The 12,053-nt window shown below is 39.5% G+C and overlaps 1 protein-coding gene across 1 annotated transcript in view; it reads left to right on the top strand.

Moving 5' to 3' along the window:
- The first annotated feature begins 1,885 nt into the window (after positions 1–1,885).
- The window catches only part of ITGAL (integrin subunit alpha L), a 74,870-nt gene continuing 64,702 nt past the window's right edge, over positions 1,886–12,053 (top strand). Inside the window, exon 1 of the mRNA XM_034419755.2 lies at positions 1,886–2,126. Coding sequence (XP_034275646.2) covers positions 2,066–2,126 — 61 coding nt within the window. The 5' untranslated portion in view covers positions 1,886–2,065. The remainder of the gene's footprint in view (positions 2,127–12,053) is intronic.

Genomic DNA, 12,053 nt, shown 5'->3' with positions numbered 1-12,053 from the left:
ATTGCTGCAGCATCCCCCCCCATGGTCATGTGATCAAAACTCAAACACTTGTCAACTGATTTATATTTAGTTGCAGTGTCCCGGGATCATGTGATTCCTTTTTGCGACCTTCTGATTAGCAAAGTGAATGGGGAAGCCAGATCCACTTAACAACCACGTGTTGCCAACTTAACAAATGCAGTGATTCAGTTAACAACTGTGGCAAAACAAGTTGCAAAACGGGGCAAAATTTGCTTAACTGCTGTTTCACTTAGCAACAGAAATTTTGGGTTCAATTTTGATCGTAAGTCGAGGACTATTTGTATTGGATTCCTGGTCTTGACCCAAGCCAAACCTTAACTCTGGGGCAATTGCTGTCTTTAGCCTTAGGTAAAATGAACTTTTTGCTTTAAAAAGTCTTGGCTGAATTTGCGTATTTCTGGACTGTAGCCAGCTCACTGTCTTGTTGGTTGGCTGTCTGCAGTGCCAATCTTTGAATTTTGTTTCAGAAGTAGAAATTAACACCTCCTCACATATTTCCATGCGCAAATGACTATTGGCAAGCTCTGCCATAACTTTTTTTTTAATTTTTAATTTTCTTTTAATACAAACATTTCATCTTTCATTAAATAGTATGTCATCTGAGCACAAATATTTTGTGCAATAACCATTAAAATTTACAACCATGTTCATTATATCTATTCTTGGATTAATACTAATACAGAACATATCTACTATTATAACATTTCTCTTCTTAGCTTATTTGGCTTTGTAATACATTTTCAATATTTCCGCTTTTATTTCTAATTTTCATATTTAACCATTGATAAAATAACTCCCATATACTATAATAGTCAGATTCTTCCTTTCCTTTAATGGCAAGTGTTAATCTATTCATTTCTGCACATTCTAATATTTTCTTAATCACATTTTCATTTTGGTTCAGAAGCAGAAATTAACACCTCCTCACATATTTCCATGTACAAACAACTTTTGGCGAGCTCTGCCATAACTGAAGAGGGCAGTGTGGCCTTGTGGGGTTGTACAAGTCAAAAATGGGTCTGTCAAGGCCACATGGATTATCCAATTCTGGTTTAGAGGGGGGGGGAAACCCCTAAATCATTAAAACAAAGAATTGAGTCACAATTCTTATGTGGCCCCAAGCCTTGATTGGGGTTTTCAAACACTGCTTAGTCATTTGTCAACCAAAAAATTAAATTTTGAGTGATTTGGAGCCAACAAAAAGAAGCGAAGTGGATGAGAACCATTTGGTTTAGTAGTTCAGGCTCTAGGCTAGAATCCAGGAGATGGTGAGTTCTAGTCCTATCATAGGCTGGGTGACTTTGGGGTAATCATTGTCCCTCTGCCCAACCCTCTTGCTGAGTTGTTGTGGAGGAAATAGATGGAGGAAGGAGCAGTATGTATGTTTGCTGCCTCGAGTTACTTATAAAGTAAAAAAAAGTGCAATAATAAAAGAACCTCATAAATAAATAAAAATTGTATCTTTTAAAATCTCCTCAGAGCCTCTCAAAGCAAACACAGGGGGCGGGAAAATCAGATTATTATTTTTTTTTATTATCTGTCCTGACAAACTTTCTAGGGTTCTTCAGAAGCTACAAAATAGAAAAAGTGCGACTCACGACCCAAACATACTGCTGGTTCTTGCATTATATATCATTTTAAAGATGTGTGGTGCTTTTCAATGAAATCTCCCGGTGTCTCTCAGGAAGCTTTTATTTAAATCCATCCAATCCCATTCCAGCTGATCAGATGCTAAAGGTGCAGCATCGCACCAGCTTTCTGAGGGTTGCACAGGAACCCTGATATTTAAAACTTAAGTTGGTGATGTCAGATGTCGCTCCAGAAGAAGCTTTCTCTCCTCCTCTTTTCACTCCTCCCTCTCCTTTCAGATCTTGCTCTGCAGAAGATTATTTGATGTCGAAATTCAGCCTCACTTCTTCCCATTTCTGTTTTGGGAGTTGAGCCTCGGTGGCTTCGGGAGGAGAAGAAGAGGCTATCAAATTAGTGACTTCTGGCCATGCGCTCTGGAAAGTGATCTCTCGCACCTGTTTTTCACCACTTCACCATGGCTGGTTTAGTATTTCCACGCGGTTTGTTCACCCTGCTGCTCGGACTGAGTCTGCGAGGTAAGCTGGTCTTGTGGGTAAGGGAAGAAGGTCTGTGTACATCCACGGTTGAATGAAAGATTGGGGTCCTCTCTGCTGTTTCCTTTCTTTTAAAGACTAGTTGATGGGGTGATGGCAGAGAGGGATGGAAGTCAAAAACAAGTCATAAACGAGGTTGCAAAGGTTGCCTTTAGGTCTGAGGAGGATGATTGAGCACTCAGCCAGAGAGACTCAAGGGTGGAGCTGTTATTTAGCAAATCTTATATGCAAAATTCTCAGATTTGATTCTGAGCACTTCCAGATAATAGGATGGTATTTCATCATTCGAACTCAGACCATCCGTTAAATGGTGGTTAAAATGCTAACCCTGCGTATCCAAGGCCTGTTATAGATTATTCTACCCGTCGCTATAATCTTCTGTGTCTTTCTTCAGGAGTAAATTGCTCTTTTCTGCTTAAGCAGGCTTTCTTTGTCTGAAAACTTCAAGAGGGGAAGAAAAGTTGAAAAATTGGGCAGAGTCACTTCTGAAGGAACCGTTCGCCTGCTCCTAATTTTGAACCAGGATGAACGATTTTTCACCACAAAAGCGGGGTTTGTTGTCACTGAAAATGTAAAAAATTGACAAATTGCACACACATACTCGCAACCACAGGAAGCGCCAGCTGACCAGCACAAGATGCCATTGCAAAATGCAGTTAGCTATACTTTGCTGGATGGTTTGAGAAATGTTTGCTGAGTGATCTCTTGATCATGTTAAACCTGATTAGTGTAATGTATATACTTGGGTTTCGTTTTTTTTTTTCTGTTTGTCCTTGTAGCTGCTTCCTTGCCAATTCATTAGTTCCATGTACAGTAGTTATGCTAATTTTCCTTCAGAAGTTTATTATTTATTTTGGTTATATATATATTTTAATTTATTTGTATTCTCCCTTTATTATTTTTACAAATAACTCAAGGAAAAGATATCCAACTCACTTTCCTCCTTCTACAATAACCCTGTGAAGTGGGTTGAGCTGAGAGAGAGTGACTGTCCCAAGGTCATCCAGCTGGCTTTCATGCCTAAGGCAGGACTTGAACTCACAGCTTCCCGATTTCTATACTGGTACCTTAACCACTAGATCAAACTGGCTCTCTGTGCTAAATTTGTAACCTGTCTTTTTTCCAGGAGCTCAATTTGACTAACCAGGGGATCTACTATTATTGTCTCCCCCTACAATAACAAGATTGTTTAATTTTCGTCTTCTTTTACCCGGCAAACTGTCAGCTCCCACCTTGAAATATCTTGAAATCTCTTGTTAACAAAATTTATTTCAAACATTATGTTAGGCCACCATATTAAACCAGTCAGTATTTTAAAAATAGGAATATTTCTGAGATTACAGCACCTTCTGCCACAGTTCTCCCAGAAACAATTCCTGTCAAAGAGAACAGAAATCCAGCAGGTTCTGACAGATTCTGGAGAACCGATAGCGGAAAATTTGAGTAGTTCGGAGAGCTGGCAAATACCACCTCTGGCTGGCCCCAGAATGGGGAGGGAATGGAGATTTTGCATATCCTTCCCTTGGAGTGGGGTGGGAATGGGAATTTTGCAGTATCCTTCCCTTGCCATGCCCACCAAGCCACGCCCACCAAGCCACACCACACCCACCAAGCCACGCACACAGAACCGATAGTAAAAAAATTTGGATTTCACCACTGACAAAATGGCACATTTTGTTACTCCACTTTGGTATTGTGTAGGCTTTAATCTCTCCCACTTGACATTTGCATCTTGTTGTAAAGTACTCAGAGTGGAGAGGTTGTTCCAAATGTCGCACCAACATTTACCACTGATGAGTCAATGCAGAGAAAAAAACATATAGTTAGTCCTTGACTTATGATCGGCCACGACTTACAACTGTAATGGGCGAGTTCCATTTGGGTCAGAAGTCGAGCACTATCCATAGATGCTTTGATTCCATTAAAAAAAATCTTCAGTCTCAATAGAAGTTGACAAAATATCTGAGTAGGACAAACACAGTTAGAGGGTTCAGGGTTAATTTTAACATGGTTGTTGTAACTCTGACCTCTCATGGCAACTACGGCAACTACCACATCTTCCAGCTTTTCAAAAAGCGGAGTTGTCATACTATCTTCAATAGCAGGGGTAGGCAGGCAACTATGGAAACCTGTGGACTTCAATTCCCAGAATTCCCAAACTAGGCATGCTGACTCAGGAATTCTGGGAGTTGAAGTCCACAGGCCTGCCCACCCCTGTTCTATGGTGTCATCAGATACTTCATTCATTCTAGAAAATAACAGTCACCACTACAGAAACATTTTCAGTAGGGTCTGTTGCTAAGTACACAGTTAAATTTTATTTATATATTTATTTATTAAATTTTTATGCCAGTCATCTCTCCTAGGTGACGCGGTACGAATTCATTCATAAAAGAAAGTTGATGTCAAAAGTACTGTCTGGAATAACTAATTTTTATTTTTATAATTTTGTACCAGCAGCATTGTAGGCTGCTTAGAATGACTTGGTTGAGTTGGGCGGCTATAAAAATTGAACAAATAATTAAAATAAATAAATATACTTCTGACATCAGATCTATCACCATTTTCTGGTTTGTGGTCAGTAACTATATTATGTTGGATTTCTTTTTAAGGTTGTCGTGTGAGTAGTTTTTTTTTAAAACGCTCCTTGGGTGTAGCATCAAACTCAGCTATAAACTCCCCAGCTTGAAGGATACTTCTATAGTTTGGCATGCAATGCTTATCTGAAGTGCCATGCAATGTCTATCATTCTCACAATGGCAAATGTTTTTTTTTTCCCAGAACATTTTGCTTTTAAAGAGGCGTAGTTGAGACCAATCATCTAGATAACTTTAGAGGTTTTCTGCATTACAGTATAGCCTTAAGCTGTTTATGGCTTAACTGATTGGAAATGAATTTAAGAAATCATTTTCCAGATTTCATCTCCTTCCTCTGGTTTGGCCACAGTGGTGGAGTCTCTTGATCCTTTACCTATCTTACCTGTACACCAATTGTGTTACTTTCTGTGTGTTAATCTTTGAGGGATGTGGTTTTCAATGATAGATATTTTATGATTGGTGGTATGTCCAGTAGTGGAAGGATGGGAAGGAGGAGAAGGAGAAGAAGGAGAAGGAGAGGGAGAAGGAGAAGGAGAAGGAGAAGGAGAAGGAGAAGGAGAAGGAGAAGGAGAAGGAGAAGGAGAAGGAGAAGGAGAAGGAGAAGGAAACCAACTTTTCACTTCTCCACAGTTGAATTTATTTTAAAAAAGTGTCATCCATTGATGAAGTGTTATGTGAATTTCATTGTATGGGTATACTGTGTATATACATACAATGACAATAAAGTGTGTGTGTGTGTGTGTGTGTGTGTGTGTGTGTGTGTGTGTATGTAGGTTTTTGGTTATTTGGGTCTTCTCCCACGTAAAATTGGAAGTGTCTTGGCGACGTTTCGACCAAGTCTCATTCGTCGTCTTCAGGCTGGTGTTCTCGGCTTCGTGCTCCTGGAAGCATGAAGCCGAGAACACCAGCCTGAAGATGACGAATGAGACTTCGTCGAAACGTCGCCAAGACACTTCCAATTTTACGTGGGAGAAGACCCGAATAACCAAAAACCTACATACAAACACCCAAACCTGGAGAGTCAGCCCAAAACAAAACATCCAGAGAGGGCAGGTACCAGTGACCCAAGAATGGAAGCAGCATAGATTGGCCAGTTGGAGTGGAAACATTTGTCTATATAGGTAGTCCTCAATTTACAACCATAATTAAGCTCAAAATTTATGTTGCTAAGTGAGAAATTTGCTATGTGAGTTTTGCCCCAGTTTACGATTTTTCTTGTCGCAGTTGTTAAATGAATCACTGCAGTGGTTAAGTTAGCAAACACAGTTGTTAAGTGAATCTGGTTTTCCCATTGACTTTGCTTGTCAGAAAGTCGCAGAAGGTGATCATGTGACCCAGGGACATTGTAACTGTCATAAATGCGAGTCAGTTGCCAAGCATCCACACGTAAATCACGTGACCATTGAGATGCTGTAACGATCATAAAACTGGTCACAAGTCCCTTTTTTCAGTGCCGTTGTAACTTTGAACAGTCATCAAGTGAATTTTTGTAAGTCAAGCACTTACAATGTAATGAAGATAAGCTCAACTCATAAACTGGACCAAGTTGTGGACAGAAGTTGTTTTTAGTGGGGGGAGGGGTACTGGGAGAGGCAGATATCACACATTCCTGCCCTCAAGATATATTAACAACCTTTCTTCTCATGGAGGTAATACCATTGATGGTTGTGAAGATCAGCTGTACAGTTTTTTCAAGCATTTGCTTGAGTAAATCCATTGGAGATGCAGAGATGGATACTGTTGTGATATCTGATAAAGTGGAAGATTAGGCACTTCACCCAGTTTAAGAAAATTGGGAGTCCAGTGCAACCCCAGGCCTCCTAGATCAGGGGTGTCATCACTTCATTAAAAATACAATTTCATCTTTTCTCTAGTATTCATTTCATTTACCCCATATTCCAGTTCCATTTCTTTCTCCCTTTCTATCTTTATATTTTCTTTTCTTTTTCTTTCCCTGTCTTTTCTTTTGTATTTTAAAATCCTGAACTCTCTTTTCCCTTTTTCTTATCTTTCCACTGTTAATTCCAATATAATCACTTTGTTTTTTAAGATAATAAACTCTTCTATTTTGCTGTATCTTTCCCATTCTTTTTTCCATCCCTTTTCCCTTTTTCTTATGTTCTCACTGATAATCCCAGTGTAATCATTTAAATTTCTTATATTCTTTCTGGTCCACTCTCTTTTCTTTCTTTGTTTCTTTCCCCTTTTTCTTCCATTGTTAATCCCAATATAATTTTTAAAGTTCTCCTTTTTATTATTACTACCCACACAATCATTTAATTTTCCATAATCAATTTCCTTGTCTTTGTCTTCTTCTTTATTGTCAGTCTCTTTTTCTTGTTTCTCGTTAGTTATTTCTTTGTCAGCTTGAATGTATCCTAAGTCAATTTCTTGGTCATCGGGTTTCAATTTTCCATGCAATATTGTAGTCATTTCCCTTATTTCCATTTTCAGTGATAAGTACATTGATTTCATCATTTCCTGCACCATTTTGTTCTTTCTAGGTTAATATTATTCCAATTGAAGTTACGTTGTAATCCTCTTTTGTTTTTTCTTCAAAGCCAAAACACTTGTTATACCGGTTCTATAGAACCGGTCAGAACCGGGGGCAACCCACCACTGCCTCAGACCCTCCCTCTCTCTCATTATAATCTCCTTCCTTTCTTACTGCCTTCCTTCTTTTCTTCCTTCTTTCCTTCCTTTTCTTCTTTTTCCTTTCCTCTTCATTCTCCTTTCTTCTTCGTTCCCTCTTTCATTTTTCCTTCCTTGCTCTCTTCCCATCTTTTTCTTTTTCTTTCCTCTTTCCCTTTCTCCTTTCCTGTTCCTTCTTGGATGCTCAAATGCAAAAGGGGAAACATTTCTCCTTTTGTTTATTTTACTTTTAGCTTGTTTTGCTAGCCCACTGCCAGAGAAAATGGAGCCTGGCCCCTGGACCCCGTTTTTGCTGGCAGAGGCACCGTGGGCTGGTCCTTCACTGTTTCCATAGCAGCCCTGTGGGACAGATCTAAGCTCCCTGTGGGCAAGAGATGGCCCATGGGCCTTGAGTTTGACACCGCTGACCTAGATAATATTAGAACCTCTCAGGATACAGGTCTTTAATATGCTCATCACAAGAAGTAGGGAACCCATTAAACAATAAATTGATTGACGATGGAATATAAGACACAGGTCCCATTTGTAATAAAAAATCACATTCAGTTTCTTCTTTCTACTGCCAGAATGGTGATATAATGGATGATAGCCTCACACTTTGAGACAGGAAAGGCAGTTAACACCTGTGCATTGATTTTAATTTTAATTAATTGATTAAGTAAATAATGTACACAAAAAGAGAAAGAACTAAATAAAGAGCAGGCAAAGTTATAAGGACAAACACAATAAATAAATAAATAGAAAGTTTCCATGTATTCTGAGAGTCGACAAAACCACACCCATTAAAATTAACAGCATAAAAATAACCTGATTTGACAAAAATATGATTCTTGCCCTTGAGACTTCATTATTCTTAAGATTTTCATGTTCACAAATCAATTGTTAAATTTTCAAGAAATTTCCAACATTGAGCAACGATTGGTTTTGTTGCTAAAAGTAAATAGATAATCATCTTATTTTTAAGGGAATTGTTGAATCATATGAAGCCTCGCTCTGGAGAGCATTCAGTTCTTTGTTTTGATATTAACTTCATTGGAAAGTTAACTATATACATCTCTAAATTAATACTGTAAATGGTCTTCATGCATATCTGGCAAAGGTGCTGTTAAAATTATGTATTCAAAAATGGAAAATTCTGTATTCAAAATGAAAAACCATCAAGTTACTGGATATAAAAGTCAACAGGCAGTCAAACTCTGCTTAGATCAAACCTACCCATTAGAGAACAGAATTGTATTAACCATTGAATAGACTTGTCAGCTTGAAGAGAATGGAAGTTGATGAAATCATGGTTTAATTGATGTCATTCCATTCTTCACACGCATGGATCCAAAACCAATGAAGGTCTCAATTGCAACAGTACTACACTACACACCATGCCTAGCAGAACATGCAAACACTCAAATATGTGGACTTTGGGACCTTACTGTATTCTCCTTCATCAATCTGAAGTTCCAGTTTGATGGACAAATATACAAATCCATTGAAGGAACACCCAAAAGATCACTCATCTCAAGATTCATAACAGGAATAATAATAAAGCAACTCCCGAAAATAATAGTCCTCCCACAAATACAGTCTGCATGGTTCTGTTATACAGAGGACACATTAATCATTATCAAAAGGAATCAGAACTCTTTATGGTCAAGCAAAAATGCACCACAATAACCCAAAACTCTAAAAAAGCAGAAATAAAAAAGGAGAAATATAGCATGCTCCAAACTATAGGTATCCACCCAGCTTCCTCAAAAAGTATATTTCCATGCATCCACTACAAAATCTGGCCAATTTATGAATAGAATAATTTCCCCCTCCCCTTCATGTCAGAGGCACTGTTTAAGACAGGGGTCTCCAACCTTGGCAACTTTAAGCCTGGAGGACTTCAATTCCCAGAATTCCCCAGCCAGCTTTGCTGGCTGGGGAATTCTGAAGTCCTCCAGGCTTAAAGCTGCCAAGATTGGAGAATCCTGGTTTAAGGCACTTCTGAGTCACTGGGTAGCCAGTACCTTTCATGTCCCCATCATGGAGAGGGAGCAAATGAGGGAAGTCCCCACCATGCAGCAACACTCAGATCTCAAACACGTGCTTGCTAGCCTCCAACCCAGTGTTCTAACCATGTGAGCCACCACGCTCCTACAGAATAACTTTACCTTACATGAAAAATACCTCTGAAGCTTCCAACATACTTAGGCATCATAATAGCAAATTATGTTGATTTTATAAGCCAACAAAATCTCTCCAGGGCATCCTGCACAAACACAAAGGCCCAACAAGGAATCATCTACAGCATACAGTTTAAGAATTAGAAGACCTCCAAGGTCCCATCCAACTTCTATTCTATTCTATTCTATTCTATTCTATTCTATTCTATTCTATTCTATTCTATTCTATTCTATTCTATTCTATTCACTTATTCTCCAAAGCATCTGAAAGCAAGACAAGATGGAAACTAATCAAGGATTGAACCAACCTAGAACTAAGGAGGAATTTCCTAAGAGTGAGAACAATTAATTAGTGGAGGGGGTCAACCTGTTTTCCAAAGCACTTGAAGGCCAGACAAGGAATAATGGGTGGAAATTGATCAAGGAGAGATTCAACCTAGAAGTAAAGAGAAATTTTCTGACAGTGAGGACAATCAACCAATGGAACAGCTTGCCTTCAGAAGTTGTGGGTGCTTCATCACTGGAGGTTTTGAAGAAGAGACTGGTTAACCACCTGTCTGATATGATTTAGGGTCTCCTTTGAGCAGGGGGTTGGACTAGAAGACCTACAAGGTCCCTTCCAGCTCTATTCTGATTGATTGATTGATTGATTGATTGATTGAGAGGGGGAGGGCAACAGGCAGAAAATGGAGATAATTCATCCATGAGGAGATCTAATAAAATAGCACATTTCATAACACATTGACAAGTTCAACCAACATTTCAGTTAGGAAACTTTGGACCTCTTCAATCCATAAATGCAAGAGAATTCCTATGGGCATGGCACTTTGACCATAAACAGATCCATTGAGATAAGATTCATAAACCATTCACGAATGGAAACAAGCAAAGATCCAGAAAAACAAGACCTAAACACATCCTTCCTCAGCTTACATCTTAACCAACTCCCTGTGAAGCAGCACTAGATAAACAAAAACAAAGAAGAAGAGATAACCACGTAAAGACCAAATCAGTAAAGAAAAAACAATGTCTCAAATAAAGTTGATAGGACAAGTTACCATACATAAAGAGCCAACAAGCTAATTTCTCTCTGCTCTGGTGATGTTACCCAGCCTGGTAATGAAAGGTGCGCATGAAGAGAAGCAAGTTCAGAAAATCTGGTCACCATTCACATCTTCACTGAGGTCAGAAGCTTATGGTGATTGTTTTAAGATATCTAGAAAGTACTTTCCTGCTTCTTCTTGGAACCCAGAGAGGCACTTTCTTCTTTCATTCAGAATTCTTGCTTTGGGCCAGTTGATGGCACCCAATGCTTGTTTCTGCATTCTGCCACCATCCTACCATACCTGAAGCTACCAGATTTGGGTTGGCGTAGGTGGGACTGTTGGGTGAGTGGGTGGAGAGCCAGTTTTTAAGAGCTAAGTGCTCCCTCTTACTGTCAGTCCTTGGATTTTGAGGTAGGCCAGGTCTGAAATAGATGCCACAAAAGTTCCAGGAATGTGTTTTTGTTTTGAAGGGCAAAATAACAAAATTGTGAAAGCCTGCCCCTCTTTTATCAAACAAAATCAAGATGGAATTATTCTGACTTTTTTAGGCCTCCTCCTTCCTCAGGACTGATTTGTTGTTTCTCCTTCAACAGTTCATCCATTTTCAACAGAGTTATCTCCAAATTTCTTTACACTCAGCAGTTGATGACCTGTCCTCGGGTGGATTCCAAACTTGGACTGCAAAAATTGGGATGGCCATTAGATATCTGCAAAGACATCTTTGCTGGCATCTAGTGGTTGGTAGATTTTTTTTCCAGTCCACAGCTAATACAAATAGTTCTCAATTTATGACCACAATTGGGACCAGAATTTTTGTTACTAAACAAGTAACTCCAGCCTATCCTGGAGGAATGACAAGGACTTGTGGAAAGAGATGGCTTTAAGGATGGTTTCCAGAATTGCCTCCCTCAATGACCCATTGTTTCTCCTCAGCTGAGGAGAAGCATTTATGCTTCTTCTGGCATGGGCTAAAACCATCTGATCTGGATGGCCATTAGATGATAGCAAGAGCTATAGGAAAAGCTATTTTTTCCTGACATCTCATGATCATCCATATTCCTCCACCCTGAACCTGGTAGGTGGGTTGGTGCTGGCAAAATAAATTAGAGAACTTATATGTGGTAGAAACCACTGAGCTTGGCTCACTCTGGGCTGGCAGTCAAGTGCATCAGTGGTGGTATTCACCTGGTTCTATCTGGTTCGGGCAAACTGGTAGTGGCGGCTGCGGGTGGCTCTGGCCATCCGCTTGAACATAATCCCATCCCATTTAGCTACATTTTTGATGCTCTACGTGCGCTCACATTTGCGAACCGGTAGCGAAGGTAAGTGAATATCACCCCTGAAGTGCATGTGTGTCCCTCAGCATTTGGCCAGCCTGCAGATACCTCAGCCCATCTACAGCAGAAAGCCGAAAGAGTCCACGGGTCAGATTGTGGCAGCAAGATTTCCTGT

Source organism: Pantherophis guttatus, chromosome 4 (assembly GCF_059756535.1).
Source record: "Pantherophis guttatus breed Tessera chromosome 4, ASM5975653v1, whole genome shotgun sequence".
NCBI classification, from domain to species: domain Eukaryota; kingdom Metazoa; phylum Chordata; class Lepidosauria; order Squamata; family Colubridae; genus Pantherophis; species Pantherophis guttatus.
Note: the sequence above shows the minus strand (reverse complement) of the source record. Positions and strands in the feature narration are given on the sequence as shown.